The 20,981-nt window shown below is 50.1% G+C and overlaps 1 protein-coding gene across 4 annotated transcripts in view; it reads right to left on the bottom strand.

The window, feature by feature from the left end:
* Positions 1 to 14,526: 14,526 nt before the first annotated feature.
* si:ch211-212o1.2 (uncharacterized protein LOC492735 homolog) overlaps positions 14,527 to 20,981 on the bottom strand; it is a 16,283-nt gene continuing 9,828 nt past the window's right edge. For all 4 annotated transcript variants that reach the window (XM_048973287.1, XM_048973286.1, XM_048973284.1 and 1 more), the window contains 4 exons: positions 20,506 to 20,597; positions 18,689 to 18,833; positions 17,362 to 17,574; positions 14,527 to 15,896 (listed from right to left, as the gene is read on the bottom strand). In XM_048973287.1, the coding sequence (XP_048829244.1) occupies positions 15,775 to 15,896; positions 17,362 to 17,574; positions 18,689 to 18,833; positions 20,506 to 20,597 (572 nt within the window). In that variant the 3' untranslated portion in view covers positions 14,527 to 15,774. The remainder of the gene's footprint in view (positions 15,897 to 17,361; positions 17,575 to 18,688; positions 18,834 to 20,505; positions 20,598 to 20,981) is intronic.

Below are 20,981 nucleotides of genomic sequence, written 5' to 3'. Positions count from 1 at the left end.
CGGAGAGACGCACCGGGCTGCCGGTGATGGTTCCGTTCAGTACCTCTGCAAACACGACTGGGAAACAAGCCGACGTGAAAACGGCTTGCATTAATTATACGGTAAAAATTATAGAGAAATTATATTTTTAAAGAGGGCCATAACACAATTTCTGTGTCTGTATGTATGTATATACGTGTGTGTGTTTATTTATATACGCTGGGGGAATGGAATGTCCATTATGAAGTGAAACAAATCCCTTTAAGTCTATAATTTCAAATCTTTTTTTAAGGCGCACCTAGTATTTCCTATTCAGTAACTGAAAACCTTTATGTTCCCCTTTCTCTCTCACACACACGAACAATAAACATGGAACTGGCGCTTAACTCATTTATCAGCCACGAAAAAAAATCCCTTACCAGCTTGTTCTCCAGATAATTCATATTCCTTGTGACTTTTGCAAATGTACTATTGAGTGCAAAGGCTCTGAGAATAATTTGTCTGACCATATATTCATGGCGATGCAAAGGGAAACAAACTTATTAAATACAAATCACTTTCCAAGGGCGATGTTGCTAAATCGCACTTTAATTAAAGCCTTTTCATTATTGATCTCCGGTTTTTTTGTCATTTAACGTAATCAGCTGGTCCCCAGTTCAACTATTCACTGTACTAATCAAATCAGTTATGTAAAGTGCTTTAAAGATAATTTTGTAGATTATATTATCACATTAAAAAATCGTTAAAAAAACTCTTGGTGGCTTGTCAGGGTATTGTGCTATCAGCGGGCACTTTCATAATATGATATAATGGGAGATGACATATTGCTGTTTGATTTGGTTAATAGGGTTCATCCATTTAAAGTGATTCGATTAGGATAGGATGTCAGTATGTGTGGGCCTGTGTTGTGGGGGCTGTCCGAGGCTTACGTAGTGCCAGGGCCCCTCCCACTTATTAGTCTTCCCTGAATCAACACTAATGTTATTCTAAGATGTCCTCACCGATGTTATGTCACAAATGGCCAGACAGTGATAGTCAGCCCCAGTGGCAGAACAACTGTACACTGGGCATTGGGGCAAAACTGGACCACGTCCCCCCCCCCAAATTCACAACTAGGGCCTGCCTACATCAGCTGTAGCAGTTGTTAGTCTCCAAAATATCATACCCATCATGCCCTGCAGCAGTTAGCAAATTCTAACAAGCTTCTTTCGTTAAATAGACAATTTGGCAACATAGTTTGACTATCAAAGAATATAAACTATTACACTTCAAAAAGATTTTTAAGTACTGTACCAAACATTTTTTTTGTGCTATTACTCCCACCATAATGAGACTGTAAGCATAAAAATGAGAGATATAAAAGTAGCATGTGGCAAGCTTGTATAATATGGCACAACCTTCACCTTATTCTTCATGAACGTTTCGCATTTGTGTAGTTAGGCACAGAGGGTCCTACCCCCTGCCTAATCCCTCCTGATCAGCCCATTAGGCACCGTGAGTGGTCAAATACCAAGGGGCCAGTTTCAATACCATGACAGTTTCAGTTCCTATCAGATAGGAGGTGTGGCTTCAACTGGTATACGGTCCAGAGGACCATCCAGTTCATTTGGTCACCCAAATCCTCTTGAATGCAGTGCTGTGTTAGGCGAATGAGATTTGCACTGTGTATAATTCAGGAGGAAGCAGCTGGACCACCTCAGGTTGAAGCCCCTACTACCCCCAAAACAAAAGGCTTGCGTCCCATCCAGTTTCATCCGGAATATTCAAGCACTCACAGGAACAGAGATCTCCGGCATCTCTATCATCGAGTCGGAGTGCTCGTCTCACCAAGGAGGACGCGTCTTACCCTGACATTATCATCACAGTACGGTCGCTCTCCGCAGGCTTCCTTGGAGTCTGCTGATGCACCAGGAGGTGGCAGGCCCTTGGCACGTCACAGGGCCTCAGGATTCCTGCTCCCGGCCACAAGCCCAAGAACAACTGCTAACAGGTGCAGCACACAGACGGGGCCAGTTCTGGTACAAACAACTCAACGGGACGGTTCGGAAAGGGAAGGAGCCAGAAGCAGAACGACGGGGGAAGCTCCTACTTAAAATAGAGATCTCCTTCGTCAGCTTCCATTAAGGTAGGGGGTGCGCAGATGACGCTGATCATTTAAAAATAACACCTGATGTTTATCTGCTACGCCCCCCCCCCAAATTTGACCTGAAAAAAGAGCTAAGACCACTGGAAACAGGAGCTGCCAGTGGGAGGAGTCAGATGCACCGTATCTCATAGGGAAACCGTAAATGATTTCCAATTTGCGGAGTTAAATGCAGATTATTTCGTACCCCATGTGTGAAAAGCAGAGGTGCCGAACTCTCGCCAAACATATGTGGATTTCTCATCGATAAACATGCTTGGAGGCTCACAGCTGTCATTCGAGTGTTACCCGTGCCAGATGATTAAAAATTTATATCTCCTGCAAGTCTGATCAGAAATTGAGTGCGTGGAATCTACATTACTGGGAATAGTTGATATTATGACTTCAGGCTGTATTAGAAGCTGAATGTACCAGGAAACATCTGCTTTAACTATATGCTAGATGGGCAGGAAACCACAGTTAATCACTGTATAAACAAGATGGATGCACAAATAGGTAGAGACCACCAAACCCCCCGCAGTGTACTACTCTAGTGGTCCGGTGGTTGACCCCGCCTCTCTGACTTCATGTAGTTCACACAATAATGGTTTTCCATTTGGTTACGGGAGCAGAGAGCTGCCCAGACAACCGCAGATTAAATCTTTGCAGAGTAGCACAGGAAAAAGGGAAGAAAAATCTCATTGGCCTGTCAGGAGAGAGGATGTGAAAAATAAGCTGTTATCACATGGTCGTGCGCAGCTGCCTGGCCTCCGCGCTCATCATCGGCTGGAGGGGGCATGTGCGTGAGGGTGGTGTGTTCTAAGAAAGGGCTCTGCAGACAGGATGAGGGACAGACGCCGGACACGGGCGGAGAAGACAGAGGGAGCGCGAGGGATGGTGGGAGTGTGTGTGTGAGAGAGAGAGAGAGAGAGAGAGAGAGGAAGGTGAGAAAGGGAATGATGAAGTGAGAACTGCGAAAGGGGAAACATTTGGTGCTCTTACACGCTACCTGGTAACTTGCAGAGAGGCAGAAATAGTGGAGAACGTGGTAGAGAAGTTCTCCTTGATATTAAAACGCATGCAGGAAGGACTGAAGGGCAGCTGGCAGGCAGATGGCGTCCCGCCGCTCCCACACCGGCTCCCAGCGCTCAGGCAGAGGTCGACTCCAGACTCGCCATCGCAAGGTGATCCCCGCATCCCTCTGAAGCTCCAGGTTTAATGATCTTCTTATGCATCATCCTTCCACGCCGTCTATCAGCAGTTTACAGCCGCCTCAGCGCCCCCCTCTGGCTGTGATGTTAGGGGGAGGAATCGTCGCTGGCGAACTCGACTCCGGGATGCTACATTCAGAGGAACCAACCTTTTCGAATCGTCTGCTTGTCCTTAGCGGTGTGAGAGGAGATGACAGGGACAAGGCTCTGCCAAAAAAAAGGGGGGGGGGGGGCACAAATATGAGAAGAAAGTATATAATCCATTGGAAAATTAACTCTGGGGGGGGGGGAGGGGGAACAAGAATGAATTCTTGATGGATTCATGACATAAGCTCAGTACACAAAAGGGTAAAATACTGACTGCAGGAAATTGCCAATCAAATCATGAAGTTGAAAATCCCCTTTTTGGCTCCGGTATCCCAATTAATTGGTATAAATGCAGCTGAGGAGTGGACTGATCTATATTAACCTCAACAAGAGACAGGTAAGCTGAACACACACACTATATTACCACGGCTCTGGGGAGGGGGCCATTTAACACATTACAATGCTGTCTTCCAGAGAGCTCAGGCGTTTGGCTGTCCAGTGGCCAGCTAGGGTCATTTAATCCTATCTCGAGGAGAATGTGGTCAGAGCACAGCCCAATGGGGGGGGGGGTTAGGGTTAGGGTTAGGTCTCCACCAGGGATGTCATGCCGTCAAACAAATCACTGACCAAAAAAAAAACACACTGATGGACCCACTATAAGGGCCATATCAAAATATGAGGGTTCGAGGAAATGCTCAACAATAAGGAAAATGCAGTCAGTCCCCAGAAAACTCGCCAAGCTCACAGCCATTCTTAGTTCAGTGTTATAAAACAGGCAGCCATCCACGTCCTTTAACTACTGAACTCACACAGCTAATGTGTCCAAGGTGCAGATGCAGCCAAAGGTACTGGCATCCTTCCAGATTTTTAAAAAAAGAAATTACAGTTTTCTGTGAAGTGAAAACTGATTCTTTTCAAACAAGTTAAAGGGTACCAATACCTCTGCCCGCATCTGTATATCCATAAATAGTCCCGTTTACAGACGGCGCCTGTTACTGTCATCTCTGGCTCCATCTTGAAGTTTACCTTGCATATGAAACAAGGTCGCAAGCGGAAATCCCGAAGCGTCCATCTTGAATTGCTTCAGCAAAGAAAAAAAAGAAAACAGCTTAGGTACATGTTCAGCAAAGCAGGTGTCTGCCGTAAGTGCTGAGTTAATGTTTACACTGTCATGACTGTCAAGATTTTCCTAAACAACACGGTCTTCTGCGCAACATATTTCAGAATTTGGAGAATTCCAGCGTCGCACATCTTTGTCATTTTGTGTGTAAATGTTTTGGCACTTGAGCACAGCAGAGAAACATTACGAGGGCTGGCAGAGCAACGGGGCCCCTGTGACAGGGGCCCATGTCTTTGTGGATGCTGCCTTTGGCTCCTACGCTGTGAGGCTCTATTCGCCACGCTGTGTCACTCAGCCCAGTCAAGACTCTCTCTGCTACAGCATCAACCTGCAAAGTGTGTCACACTCTCTCTCAGCATGTTCACTGACACAAATTCAGGAAGCCATTTTTCACGGTCTGACCTGCATCCTGCACTATAACCCTAATTTGTGCTCCAGTTGTGCTAGTACACCACACTGGGACAGTTCGATGGTCACCGGCTAAAAAAAAATCTCTTACGGACCATGAAACTGTACATTCCGGTAAGTTCCAGATCCCTCTCATTTCCCTCTCATTTGCAGGCAGCAGCACTTCCTTGTTCGGGCTGCAGAGTTCAGCTTACACCTGCATGCTAACATGACAGTTTGTCAACATTAGCAAGGACGGCATCCATCTGTTCCAGTTCTGATCTCTCGGCTATGCAGCAAGGGTTTTGGGGGGGGGGGGGGGGGGGGGGGAGTACGGTGGGGACATTCACATGCTATGGCCCAATCCTCGGGGGGGGTCACTTCTTTAGCTATTTTCTGCCAAATCTTCCATTGCTTGTTTTCAGAAAACTTATAATGTTAGAGCCGATTAGTGTCCAGACGGATGTCGGTATGAAGCTCAGAGATTTTCCTCCCATAAAATCTTTAAGACCAACACATTAGTTGGGCACCCGGCTCATAATATCTACACAACTTGACAGAAATACAACACGCTCAACCACGACTAAGCCTAAACCTAGACCAAAGCCTAACCCGTAGCAACGGACTGTTTAGACTAGTGTCTGTCTGAGACAAAGTGAAATTAGCTTGCTATGACAGCCCCCCCCTCAGAAGACGACACCATAAGCATTCACCTACGTTGCCTAACGGGTTAACCGGTACTGGCAAACCACTGAGAACATCTTCGTGCTGTCAATCACTGATTACATCACTGATCACCATGGAGACACACCGGGCAGTGGTTACAGCCTGGGGGGTTTTTAAGGTTAACTTTACTGATAATTTGTGCCTGAAGGTCAAAAGACAGGTGTGACAAAACTAGCGTTTCATTTGAGGCCGAATTGTCCGTTTGCACCAACATTCAGCTAAACAGTTCAGCCTGTCCTTTCCTGCCAGGGTGAGAAGACGACTCCGACGTACTTTGAGTCTTCCCTCATATTTATAGCGTTTTTTTTCCCCCATCGTAGGGAATCTTGCTACCCATTCGCCATCGGTAATCTTGCCTCTCATTCGCCGACTTCCCGTTTGCATTCTGCTCGCTTGGTGTTTAGTCTTTGGTGCCATTGGCCTTTTCAAATTTCACCAGGGCTGCTTAACTCACTTGGCCGTGACGGGCTGCAATCGCCGCCCGCTGCATTCCAGAAGTCATGCTAAATCTCTGACATAATCAAATGTGAATAACACAATTATACATCCCATTCAGTGTTTGTTTTTGTACAAATTACAATTTCAGTTTTTTTTAAAAAAAATGCAGTTAATAAAACTGCTTAAGATGCATTTTTTTTTTTTTAACAAAATCTTCATTAATATTCATTATTCATTATATGCAAATGTAACTGTAAATGAAAGGAGGTTAATGTATCATCCTGAAGGCCACCTGGGCGTAAGACAATTCATCTAAAGTTTACAGCGTGTATCGAAGGCCAGAACAATGCAGTAAAGCCCTCAGACGCAATGAAAGCCTGTAATGGAATTAAGGGAACATGAGGTCCAGTCGGAATCAAGTTAAACGAGAGATGATCAGTACAGACAGCGCGTATGGGATAGACACCGGAGTATTGATAAAGAATGTCACAAGTGGTGAAAAGAGACACAACCCAACGATTACAGATGTATAGGATTGACATTAGGGCGTCAATGAAGGACGTCACGAGCGGTGAAAGGAGATGAGGCCGTACGGCTACCGTATGAATGACGGAGGTCGCAAGCAGCCAGGAATACCAGCAGATTGACATCTGAGGAAACTACTACAGGCTCAAGGAGCCAAACCACTACTATGGCTTTGAAAAAGGGCCCGAGACGGATGTCACCTGTCCTGCCATGTGTTTACAGATGGCCTTCATCTGTCACGTGTCCTCATCAGATCCTCAATGAGAAGCCCAGCTTTGGCGACTCACACAGGGCTCTGCTTCTCCCTGCTGGAATTACCAATCAGCAACAATTTATTTGTCCTAGTGCATTTTTACAAGAATGTTTGTCATAAGACTTTATAATGATTTACAGTTATTTTTTCCACGGGGGAACAACAAACAAAAAAAAAACTGAAAATGATTTCCTTCGAAGAGGGGGGGTCTGAGACAGAGAGGAGGAGCGTCTGAAAGTATGAATGACAAATTCAGCTGTAACAAGCGCATAAGATTGCTTATTTAGCGAATGCATTTATCCAAAGGGACGTCCAATTGAAAAGCTGCGTGCCACTGAGTAAGCAGGGACAGCCAATCCCAGAAGCTATTGGGGGGTTAAGGGCCACATTCAAGGGACCAACAGTAAATCACTCTGCTGACCCGGGGATTTGAACTGGTGACCTTCTGGTAGCAGACACAGCGTCTTGCCGAGCCCCACACCGCCCCTATGTGGTCATGGATGACAACAAATGGAGGCTATTCATCACTGTTAGGTATCCTGCTCCCAGCTCCTGTAATAATGCTTGGCCACCTTCGCTGTGCAGCTGCTCCCAGACCTGGGGGGGGTGAGCTAGATGAGAGAAGCTGGCTGTGACCCCCCCCCCCCCCCCCCCCCACGGATCGTCGACCGTCGGAAGAAGTGGCTGACTTCAGACCAAGGTATCAGCTCAAGACCACACACACACCACAACACAGTAACAATACAGGAAAACAGCAGCGTTGAGGGTCTTGACAAATGGCCGCATGCATGTCTTCAGGAAATAAACGGCGATTTAAAAAACTCAATCCTCTGTGCACAGTCCAAACATTCACAGGTGTCTCCGAAAAAAATTTGACCTGGCAACTTTGGAACAAGCTGTGAATCCTACCTGTTCAGAGCCTGCATTTCCTGAAAATAAAGTATTAGTTCATTGGAGGAAAAAAAAGTGTGAACAAAACACACAAGTGTCAAAATTCTATCAAAAGGCAGAGAAAATTGGTTGTGCTTTTGCTGCCATCTAGTGGCAACTATGCGAATTACCAGCGATATTGTTCGGTAGTTTCGTGAAGCTGAAATAAAAAAAAAATCACATGATATGGCAAACGGAAAAGGACTTTGAATGTGGGCGCCAGGATGAATATGGTGGCCTTGCAGGAACGTCGGTGTTTGAAAGGACAATTACTCAGAATCAAGCGCAGTATAGTAAGGGAGCAAAAAGAGGTGACGGAGAAGAGACGGGCGGCGATAGGAAGTGAGGGGGCCAGGGGCCTAGAGCCTGTCTACATCGCTGACTCTCCTAGGAGAGGAGGGGTGCCTTAGGGGCCGTGATGCATCTTCAGGGTCAGGGTCAGGGACATCCCCCCCCGCCGCCACATGATTAAACATGGTCCGCATCCCCCACAAACCGCTAGACTCACAACTTCACCGTCGATTCTGGCCGGTCACATTTTCTTGAAAAACAACTTATCCGGGCTGAATCAATCTCTCGATCGCCGCCCTCGGCTAATTTTGAGGTTAAGGTGACCCAAGACTAAGAGGGTTGGTGGCTCGACTGTCAGAAAGGCACATGTTTAAATGTCTTTCTAAAAGGTACCAAAGTTTCAACTCACCTTTGCTGATGAATAAGTTTACCTTCGATTGGCATGTGGCATCATTGGTATATACAGGGTTGCCAACTCTGGTCAGCGTGAGATTTTCTGTTCGAGAGACACACACATGAGCATGCATTCACAATGTGACGATTTTATTACCGTGTAATTAGTCTGTAGGCTTTGAAAACTACCCAACACTTTTCATGTAGCTAATTTTAGGTTTATAAGAGAATAATATACATTTGCCGTAAGATAACGGGGCGTGAGTGTCCTGCCAGATGCGTGACTTGGCAACCCTGATATGGAATAAGGAGGTTTGCGGGCAGCACTGCAGGCCTGCGGAGCTCTCTGGTATTCCGACTGCTCCCCATAACAGAATAAACAAGAGCTGCTGTCAGGGGACGAAGGGACTGTGTAACTTCCGAAACTAGAAATTAAAGCCCCTCTGACCGACAGCCCAGCGGGAGGCCGACAGGCAGGCGAAGCTCGGCTCACTGTATTTCAAACAGATAAATCTATCGCCCTTAAATTACAGTTCTCCCTATGGGTCTGACAGAAGTCATTGTAGAGATCAGAGATCAATATCAGGACAAGAGCAGGGTTAAGGTAACATTGAACTCCGCTGACATCGCGGTGAGGGTCTTCGGAGTCGGCAAATTAAGGATGAATAATTTCCAACGGCCAGCGGTGCGCAGCAGAACCGGAAATAAAACGCAGCAACGAGCTGGAGGGAGTTATCCCACGATCTCTGTGCCCCAAACGCACAGAGCAAAGACTACATCCTACAAACAGCACCCCGATCATTATATGTAAAGATATTCATCTGTTTCAGCTGTAGGTGCCACAACCAAGTCATGCAACAATAACAGCCTGCCTGGGGGGAAACTGCTTCGATGTTGCCGTTGCAGAAACAACCGTGGCAACATCTCCCTCTAGTGGACACTGATAATCAGGCTCACAACAGGCTGGAAGTTTGAAATATCCTGATATGTAAAATCCGTAGAATGACGCCTGTCGTTACATTTCCGGGAAGGTGCGAGTCATACTACGACGTAGGTTGCGCGATTTACGCGGTTAAATCAGTCTTTAAACTGAAATTTATTATGTCCAAACCAACGTACTGAGAAACAGGGATGCCAATTCTCCCGCATCTGGCGTGACACTCACGCTTTCGGACTCTCACGCAAGAAATCTCACAGCAATGTAAACGAGAGTGCAGACTGGTGTCGAATTGAATGTCTCACGCCAGCTAACTGACCCATGTTAGCCACCCTGGTGGAGCAGATAGTGCGTCACAAGCCTGTAGCCGTCATGAAGCCAATTTAAGGACAAGTCCTGCTAGGCTGAGCAGTGAGAGATCAATAGGCAAGATGGCCTGGGAACAAGATCCTGGAGCCGAAGCAGAGGGCGCAGTGCTGCGGTGTACCCTGGGTACTATACCAGCTCACTGCACACCCAGGCATTCACTGCAGGGAAATCCACATCCCAGCGCTGAGGCAGGATTCGGAGGCGTGAGGCCACAGCACCTCTCACTGAGCCCCTCAGTTTGAAGCTTTGACATGACATTGTTTACACAACACTGTGCTTTTACAAGCACACGCTTAATTGTCGGCAATCATTGAATCACAAGTAATTAATATCTGCTGGTGCAATTACTCACTACCTGATTGAGACACTGCCATCTCCACAAACACACCGTCCACTTCTCCACTGCAACTTTGTCAAACGCATCCCGAGTGACACGGTGAGCAGGCAGCCTGCTCGCCGGCGCCCCCTACCTGCGCGTCACCTCTGACTGCCCCATGGAGACCCCATGCAGCTATTTTCATGCCCCCCCCACCCCACATGATCACTGACCATGCAGCTCAAACCGTAAACCCTGCAGAAACCTAAAAGCTCAAACTATTTAATAAATGAATGTTGCTCACTGTTAAAACATGACCAGAAGACGATTTACGTTACAAGGACTTTCAGTATCCAAGAAAAACAAAAAAAAAAACGATTAAAAGTGTGCAGAGGTGAATGAATAACCCTGACACCCCCTTAGTGAGAGTTTGCTTGCGTGGGTCACCTGCCTGCCACAGACCAGCATCCTGCTCACATTTCCCAGTGACTCAGGAGAGGGGTTACAGGAAACAGATGCTTCCATGGGAAGGGAATGGTGTCTTAATGCATCTTAAAGTCTAACTTTACTGATTGGTATGCAATCCCATGATCCATATCTCAGTGTATGTCCTGGATCATCAGATTCTACCAATCAGGAAAGGTATCGTACTCGGCTAGAGGCGCCCTGGGGACACTTTTTACACAGTGACGTGGAAACCTCAAAAGTAAAGGGAAACTCCAGAGAGGGAATGTGTGGCGGCAGGTGATGTCATCGCTCCGTGACTGTCCCTTTAATGCGGTATATGCACCGGGTCACAGCGCCACAAGGGGGCAGAAGTACCCAGCGTGACTGACGTGTGGGCGGAGCCTGCGTGATCCCATTTGGACTGAGAACAGAGGCTGTAGAGCGGATCCAGGTGACCCACTTACCGCCACGGAAATGCCCAGAAGCCACAGTGATTACACCGTCGCTCAGCCTGGGGGGGGGGGCGGTGCGGGGTGGCTGCCTGGTGCAAAGTGGAGCGGCCCAAAGCGACCAATCACAGGAGGACTTACAGATGAGTTCCAGATAAGGGTCCCGCAGTGAGAGGTTATCCTCCAACCAAGTGACGCAGCAGGGTCAGCTTGCCCATCCCTCACGTTTCCTTAGGTCGGCGGCTCCCTTTTTACTCAGCGCTCCTTGTCACTCACGGTTGCCCACAGGTGTCCTGTTACCACTTCACTCTGAGACTCGCGCGACATTCCAATCGTACTGCGATCAGCACCAGTGAAAGTCCTTCCTGATGATCTCCTGTATCACTTGACTCAGTCGGCAGAAGGTTCACTGACTCACATGGGGATTTGCATGTGTGTGTAGGTGTCAAGGAGATGCTGACCAAGTCAGACTTAAGTCGGTCATTAGATTTGTGTCGCTCGCACAACGGTCCAGCAGGTGACCTGAACAGAGTCCGGAGTCACCAGACCTACATTCTACGGGAAGAGAGACGGACCAAAAAGAGCCTGAAGAAGCTGATCGCACATCTCCAGCTTACAGAAGCCAAATGCTATTCCCAGTCAGAGGGGACTTCAGGTCCAGATTCGAATCATAAAGAGTCACAGTCACAGAGGACTCAACTAGTTGGCTGAAACAAAATCTTGGTCCGGATTTGTACTCTATGGACCTGAAATCTCCACCTCTGTTCCCGGCCTTTTAATTTGATAGCAACAGATACAGATAGATGTATGCATACCTTTCTAATCATTTTCTGCAATAAACCCAGATTAATCCAGTCTTACCTTCATTAGTCCTCCTATCAAAGGTAATAATTGATCCGTTTGACTCTGTTCTCTCTAATGGTGTAAAGAACTGAAGTACGAAACCAGACAGATGTTCCCAAAGGCAGGTGTGAGGTTTACAGATGTTGGAAGCGTTGCCATCGCAGGTGTGGACAGGCTTCAGTGCTGGTCTGATCTCACCGTGGGTCTGACGCTGGACCAGCATGACATTAACTCTTCTTAAAGGCCATTAACCGATTGGGCAGTGAAGGTCACCTTCTACGCATGGTTGAGGTAAAGCCACATCCATCCAAAAAAAGCCACATCCATCCATCCATCCATCTTCCAAACCACTTATCCTACCGGTTCTGGGGGGTCTGGAGCCTATCCTGGAAGCAATGGGCACGAGGCAGGGAACCACCCAGGATGGGGGGCCAGCCCATCGCAGGGCACACTCACACACCATTCACTCACACATGCATTCCTACGGGCAATTTAGTAACTCCAATTAGCCTCAGCATGTTTTTGGACTGTGGGGGGAAACCGGAGTACCCGGAGGAAACCCCACGACGAAATGGGGAGAACATGCAAACTCCACACACATGTGACCCAGGCGGAGACTCGAACCCGGGTCCCAGAGGTGTGAGGCAACAGTGCTAACCACTGCACCACCATGCCGCCCCATACAGTGCTAACCACTGCACCACCATGCCGCCCCATACAGTGCTAACCACTGCACCACCATGCCGCCCCATACAGTGCTAACCACTGCACCACCATGCCGCCCCCAACAAAGCCACAGTGAAACACAAATAACTGTGGCCATCTTAGCAGGAAATTCAGATTAATCCAAAATACCCTCGATTTACCTGGTTAAGATATAGATCACTGTCGACTGCAATGTACATCGGAGAGCAAACACCAGGCAGCCTCCTCTGTCCGACGGATCTCAGCCCCCCCCTTCCTTCTCTTCAGGCTAAATAAGACACCCCCCTGGATCGCAACATCTCCTACCACAGCATCCCAGCAAACTGGCTCTTCCTCCAGTGCCTGGAGCCTGGCCCCGGGGCGTGGAGTCTCCCTGCCCGGCTTCGCTCCCCAGTCAGGCTAGCGTGGTACGGAGCAGGCAGCCCCAGGCCGCCCCCCGCCACAGAGGAGAACGAGGGAGAACCCGGCTCACAGGAGCATCCTACAGCGCCCCCTGGAGACGCCGCCCTGCAGGTACATTCTACATGTATTATACATCAGGCCCCAGTGATGGAAGGAGCAGCTTCTGAAAGGAGCAGCTTCTGAAAGGCGCAGTGGGTAAGCTTACCACAGGCTACCAGCAGTTCAGTCCACTGGACACTGCGGCTTCCCGTCCACCGCGGCTTTCAAAGCCTACTGCATCGTTCTCAGATGACACTGCGGCTCACTGCGGGTCGGCGTTTTTCACCATCCCAAGGTCAGTGGGTTCGCTACCAAGCCCCATGTGTGTATGTGATAATGCATACCGCTTCCTCTCTACATCAAGCACACTCTGTAAGAAAAGTAGCTAGTAAAAATATATTTCATTAATTCATTTGTCGCTTTTATCCAAAGCAATGGTTCTCAATCTTTTCTGCACCGTGACCCAGCTGTCGTGACCCTATATCAAGCATAGGTTTAAATTAACGTGCCCGTGATTAACTCTGTCTGACAGCCCGTCCCACTGGGGCTAAGCTACAAACGTGACTGGAGCAGCAAACTGTCTCTCACGGAGCCCATCTCGATCACCCAGGAGACGAGGCTGACCTCCGGGGGTCAGGAGCCGACCGTCCCGGGGCTGCCAGCTCCCAAGGACGCGGCCCGTCCTTTCTGCCCCAGTGCACTCTGGGAACTGGCAGAGTGGGCTGGCTGCGCTCCCGGGGGTCCCAGGAGAAATCAGACCAGCTACTGGGGAAGAGGCGAAGAGCAGGAGAAATAAAACATCACCGGCACAGTCACTGCAGGGAAAGAGGACTTAACAAAACACACGGATGCATCATTACTCTCACTCCGAAACGTAAAACACATGCAGAGCGCACATTAAGCAACCGGCATCATTTGAGACCCATAACGGACTGGTAATAACCATTCCTCAAATTATTCATGAACACAGACCACATATAATAACTGTAAACAACGTACTCCAAGTGTGATCCAAGACACGGGACATAGTGACAGGAATATAAAATGAATTCTAAACATAATTCTGGATTAAGAACTTGAAGAATAGTTGAAATCGAGAAGTTTTACTTCTTGGCCTTCGCCACTGTCTACACAGCAGAAAAGTGATTGTGATTGGCTGACGTGGCCCAAGAAGTGAAGTGTGTGGACAGGGAAGTGGTGGGTGTGATTGGTAGCTTAAGGGAGGGGAGGAGCCGCACCGCAGCCAATCGCTCGCCGGCTGGTGCCGGTGCCTGTCCAATGGTGACGGCGTGATGCTGCTACTGTGCCGTAAGTGTGGGCTTTAGGAGGACTTTTGCCACCACAAGGAAAGACAAACGTCATCACACCACTTCCACTCCAAAAACAAGGCACAGTACACAGGCGTCACCCCCAACTACATCCTACTGCAGCGTGAGACTAATAAAATTTTATTTTTAAAAAGCAGGAGTACATAACCCGTGTTCTCTCTCCCCCACCCCCAAGAACTAAAAAAAAAGAAAGTACAATGGGAAAAAAAAACACACAACTGGGTTATAATAAAGTTGTATGCATATTTTTTTTTTTTTAATCAGACAACTGCAATGACAAATAGTGGCCACTAGATGCCCCCAGAAACATAATTCACAGCAGCTTTCTTGCTGGCCTTTCTTAGTGCAGTATCACAGGCGTCAGGAAAGTTTGACTCATTCACATTAGGGTGAGAACAAACCAGACAGACCAAACACAGATGCATGTGAAAGCAAAAGAAAGCACAACTATAAGTGGCCCTAATAAAATATCACAAGTGCTCAAGACAGACGGACGAGAGGGATTTCTCCGATCTAGAACATCCATAAAATCCAATTTAAGGCAGATCGGCAGCGAGCGAGAGCCGCGAGTAAGAATCCATAGAAAAAGCTGATCTTCGGACCACCACCAGGGGGAGCCAAAGGAAGCAGCCCGCATGGCCTGCGCTCCTGTGGAAGTGGCAGGGATACGAGAAGCTCTGCGTTGCGTGCTGTGCTTTGCACCGAGCAGACGGAGATGCGTCCGCGGACCCCAGCCCTTGGTGATGTGCATCGCACCTCTTTGGAAAGCTGGGTGCCAGGTTTAACTTGGGGGGGTGAGCAGACAAGGGAAGCCCCATTCACTGTGCTAGACCTCCCCCATGCAGGCGGCGTCGTGTGGAGTCTTGCGACTCTACGGTGCCAGGCACATTAAATCCTGCCTAAAGACAACATAAGCCAGCGAATTCCACCCCCCTATACATACCAGAGAAAAGAATCACCAGGCATGCAGAGTCCTATGCACTGACAATGTTGTGACCCCTCCCAAAATCCAACGACCCCCCGATCCCAGTTTAGCACACTTTGCTTTCAACAGCTAAACAAGTGCTTCCCCTGGAGAGCCCAACCTCCAGTGGCAAGAAAGAGAAAGCCCATTGGATATTCCACAGATCAATCAACACAAAAACAGCCCATTGGACATCCCATAGGTCAGTTACCACAATCACATGACCCACTGTACTTTTTAACCCCACAACCCAGACTAGGCCTAGACTTGGCCCTACAACATGGTCTCCATCCGCTATCTTTGGAAAGTTCTGAAAACCGAGAAAGTTAACGGCAGAAAGACTAGTCTTTCGTGGAAGACAGAAGCAGCAACAGTACAGAGTGAAGAAATGCACTGGGTTGGCTCCCCTGAGGGTGAGGTGGGCGGGGCCACACTCTGCCCTGCCCAATCACCGCCTCCACCTCCGAGCCTCACCAATGCCCTATTGTAGGCGGATAGCGGAAGGCGAGGCTCTCAGTCCGTTTTCTTTATCCACTCCATGTCATCGCTACGTGGCTTGTGGCCAGTCAAGCTCTCAATCAGATGCTCCATCTTCCTCCAGAAGCCTACATAGTCAAGGGGGTAATTCAGCCATCCTGCGGGGGGGGGGGGGGGGGCACAGCAGAGAGCAAACTAATGGTTAGATTAAGCGTCTGATACATAATGCCACACACTCCTAGCTAAACGTTTCACAGAGACAGCAAACTAAAGGAAAGACCTGATTCGTCAGCTAAAAAAAGAGGGGGCTTAGGTGGGGGGGGGGGGTGGGGGAGCACGGCGCAGAAGTAAGTCACATGGGGCCGAGAGCATGTGAAACGACATCGGCAGGGAGGGGGAAAAATAATACCAAATGGAAAAGACACCCCCCCCACATCCCCAAACTGCAGTAAATACAGCGTCCCTCTCCGACCGCTGGGTATCCCGGGAGACGAGCGCGCTCACTTACAGGTATGAATGTATGTGCATAGTGCAGACGCGCGTGCAGTGAAAGGCGCTATAAATCTGCAGCAACCGTGAGCATGGATACAGGCACAAAGAGGCAGAGAGACGCTCAGATACGCACACACCCAGGAACACACACACCCAGGAACACACACACCCAGGAACACACACACCCAGGAACACACACACGCGGTCTCACTTCCCTGGCACCCCCCTCCCCACGAGAGCGTGATTCCCGCCCGCCTGATCCCCTCCTTTGTCCCCGGATCCCCCTACCCCCACGCAGGCCTATTTGTTAAGCCCCGGCAGCAGGCTGCCATTAAATATACATGTGGATTGTCACGCACTGGCAAGGAGCGGCAGCCGGGGGCCCTGGGGACCCCGCAAACAGCAGGCAGGGGAGCCAAGAGAAAGAGCACTAGTGGTCAACGTGGTGTACTGCAAGCGGGAGGGGGGTTACAAAGAACCATTATTCCAACCACCTCCATACAGACAAAAGGTGTTTTTTATGTTTTGCGTTACACTTTGTGATAGGAGGTGGAAGAGGGAGGGGACAAGCATGGTGAATCACAGACAGGACAGAGGAGACACAGACAGGACACAGACAGGACAGAGGAGACACAGACAGGACAAAGACACAGACAGGACAGAGGAGACACAGACAGGACAGAGACAGGACAAAGACACAGACAGGACAGAGGAGACACAGACAGGACAGAGACAGGACAGAGGAGACGCAGACAGGACACAGACAGGACAGAGGAGACACAGACAGGACACAGACAGGACAGAGGAGACACAGACAGGACACAGACAGGACAGAGGAGACACAGACAGGACACAGACAGGACAGAGGAGACACAGACAGGACACAGACAGGACAGAGGAGACACAGACAGGACAGAGGAGACGCAGACAGGACAGAGACAGGACAAAGGAGACGCAGACAGGACAGAGGAGACGCAGACAGGACAGAGACAGGACAGAGGAGACGCAGACAGGACAGAGGAGACGCAGACAGGACAGAGGAGACGCAGACAGGACAGAGGAGACGCAGACAGGACAGAGACCATCTTGGAGGTCTGCAGGTAGGCTGGCACAGGCCCATCATGGACGTACCCGTGGTGATGCAGTAGTAGGTGTCATGCGGAGACACATGGTGGATGCGGTGGTGCTTTCGGGGCAGCACCATGTGCAGGTCCTGCAGCAGCGTTACCCAGCCCGGGAGCCCGAAGTACGAGTGCGACCACTTGTGGATCTGATTGGTCATGGTGACGAAGACGGCGAGGGCGAAGACGAAGCAGTCCCAGGGGTAAGATTCAGCCGGGGCCTCTGTGACGGGGGACAGACCGAGGTCAGCAGGAGGCGAGCGGGACGTCAGCGCGAGGTCAACGAAACCCCGCCCCCAAGGCCATCTGAGCGCATGCCCTGAGCCACCTGCCAGCGGCGACAGGAAGGGGGTGGGATCGCCCTCGACCGCAGCCGGGTATAAAGCAAGACTAACTAAGCAGTTGACCAAAGGGAGGTGGCATGCAGCCGGTGTCCCCCTCTTTTCCAGGCACACGGGGAGTTGTCTTCTGGTCCCTCCCAACCCCCGACCCCCAGAAAATGAATTAGTGATGGGTCACAGACACCCCCGCCTCTGCTTAGGTTACCGCCGTCTCACTCCCACATCTTTAAGAATGCCCTCCAACTCTCAAATACAGAGATGGGCGAGGCACCCCTGGGCTGCCAGACACTGTAACCCGAAAAGGAAGTGAGGTAAAGTGCTAGATGACTGACAGCATGTTGTCCCGCCCTCTCTGGCTCGCTCACCTTGCTCAAAAATAGCCAGCAGGAGACAATAATCATTTAAAAACCATCCCAGCTCTACAAATATCGGCTTCAGGCTGAGATTAGCGTCCAAGGCTGGCCAGAGATTACCGTGTTATAAAGTACACCAGGGTTAATGTACTTGGCGAGTAAATATGGTAAAGGTGGATGGTTTATATGGCAGAACACGCATGTGTACATTGTGTGTGTGTGTGTGTGTGTGCGCGTGTGTGTGTGTGTGTGAGATCTCCAGTTCTGGCTCTCCCTGGTCACTGCCAGCAAACACGTACACTGGCCCATGAAATCCGGCTGACATCCGGGGCTGCGCAGCCCTTATGCCACATTCCCACAGCACTAACCTCACAGGGCCCCGCAAACATCAAGGAACCAGCAGCCTATATCACAATAGTGTCAATTAACGCAAAATTATTAAGGCTGGAGCAGAAAAAAAAAATAAAATTAACTCAGAATCTCGTTATATTAAAGGTAAATGCTTCCAAAGGCCACGAAACGTGCAAACTCGCTGTCAGGATTCAATCAACACCTCCATCAAGCCTAATTAATTAACGAGCCTGGCAGGTGATGAGTCTTTCACGCATGGTGGGGGGGCGGGGGGGGTCGGTGCCGACAGTACCTGGGAGGGGCGACAGGAACCTGTAGGCCATGTGCATCAGAGGAAGGATGGTGATCATGCAGTTGTCGCCGTTGGTCTCGATGAAGTCGTGTCGGGTGATGGCCGTGGGGTCGATGTGGTGCTCTCTGAAGGGGCGGATGAAGGCCTAGCACGGGAGGAGGAGGAGGGAGAGAGGAGGAGGAGGGAGAGAGGAGCAGGCTGGAGACTCCCAATATCATTTGCTGGTTTCCACTAACAACTGCGGACTGTGGGATAGCAGAACTCAAAACGTCTTCAGACTACAAAACCCAAAAAAAATAAAAAAAACAACGGGGGAGGGGCTTCTGAGTAGCCTGCGACACACCCTGCAGGTTAGCCAATGGAATTCACCAGCAGCAACTGTCAATCAAAGTGTGGGGGCGGAGTCCTGGCCCTGAAAACTCAGGTGCCGAAATGGAGACACGGGAAGGGGGGGAATGTCGTGCAAAGAAGGTAATTAATTTCTGGGAAAGGAAAAAAAAATAGAGCATAATAATTTTAGTCATTTCTGCCGCACTTAGGGACAGAACTCACCGGAGAGTATTAGCGGCTGCAGGAACGCAGCGGCTCTCGGCGAAGGTCCTGACTATTATCCCCCCCCCCCCACCTGTTCTGAAAGATTAAAAGAGCAGTAAGCTGCAGACAGCATGGGGCGGGGGCGGGGGGCGGGGGGGAGGGGGGGGGGGCATGGACACCTAATCCCACATCATCCTGCCCTCTGCCAATCAGAGAACACCACTGCCTCATCACCCCGGCAACCATGGAACCAGAGGCCCCCCCATTCTACAAGATCTGTAGATTTATTTTCCCCTCAAAAAAAAAAATATGTTCCCATTTAGTCAGCATTGTTAGTGACCCCCCCAACCTTGATCAGGATTCTGCCTTGACCTGCACCCCCCTGCTAAGCACCAAAATTTCACACCCCCCACATCCTGCACCACAGGACTCACGGTCACGCCTCCCTCCCATTCTGGGCATTTCTAAAACCCCCCCCACCTCTCCCAGGGGCTGGATCCCAATTATCCCAGACAGCCGGCGGAGCGGCGGGCGCTGTGCCGCGGAGAGGGGGCGCTCGGTCACGTGCCGGCGGCTTTGGGCCCTCGCGGCCCCCGCGGCCCCCGCCTAATAGTGTGGTGGAGGATGTGCCGTGGCTGGCTTTCAGGGCGGCCCCCATCCCACGCCCCACCCCTCCCAAAGTGGGTCTCGGAAGCCAGTGGCCCAGATTTACCCAGCCCAAAAGAAAACCGCGAGGCAGGGGGTACTCTGGGCCGCAAGATGACCACAGAGTGGGAGGGGCTTCATCAAGGCACAGCCACATCAGGGACCACCATCTCCACCCCCCCCCCCCCCCCTCTATAATACAGAGAAAAATGACGGGAATTAAGCATGCCACCCAGAGGATGTCTAAGAACTGTGACCAAGGAGGGCAACATCAATCCTAAACCTGGGGGGTGGTTAGAGTGGGGGGTGCTATTGAGACCAGGAGGAAGTCCTGAGTGATATCGCAAGATGCCGTGTCCAATTAGACACCGGCTAACGAGCACGTCGGCTTCTGGTTCTCCTTTCAAAAGGGCGGCTTTGATTGAAGACGTCGGCAATTCTAGAGCCCGAAGGACGATCATCGCCCGGGGTTTGGGTCCATTCTGTACATCGGGCTGCACCCACAGCAGATCTCCTACCGTCCTACATTGGGGGGGAATCGACGTAGCCCGGGCCGATACTGCACACACACGCTGACAGGGCGGGGGGGGTGATGTAACTGCAGCAGAGGTTCACATCAGCACGTGTCACACGCTCACCTTGCCGATGACAGGGACGTCCACGGAACCCCAAGTGTCAGCAGCCCAGTGCAGCATCCCGGAGGCAAAGTCTGCAGTCACGATGCCAGCGACTGCAAGGTGTTGGGGGGGGGGATGGAGGTTAAGGCAGGGTGAGGCTCTGTGACTCCCTTTACCTGCATCCTGTGGGGTCTCTGCGCAGGTCACATGTGAACTAACACACAAGCCCAGGGTAATGAGGGACATGTGAAGGATGCCCCCCCCCTGCCCCCCCCCACCACTGCATCCAGTGAAAGACATCTGGCTGAACTAAAGAGATGATACTAGACCGACCGATCTTCAGAAGCTGAAGGCCCCAACATCAGAGGATCGTTTTGGGCCATAACTTTGGCCTTGGTCAGTCTGTAGACATCAGAGAAGCCCCTAAATCCAGGAGTTAAATGGGCCGGACATGTTGCTGACAGGCAGCGTATATACAGGGGGCACTGACCCCAGCT

This window comes from Brienomyrus brachyistius, chromosome 13 (assembly GCF_023856365.1).
Source record: "Brienomyrus brachyistius isolate T26 chromosome 13, BBRACH_0.4, whole genome shotgun sequence".
Lineage (NCBI taxonomy): Eukaryota > Metazoa > Chordata > Actinopteri > Osteoglossiformes > Mormyridae > Brienomyrus > Brienomyrus brachyistius.
The sequence above is the reverse complement of the archived record's forward strand: the minus strand, read 5'-3'. Positions and strand labels throughout refer to the sequence as shown.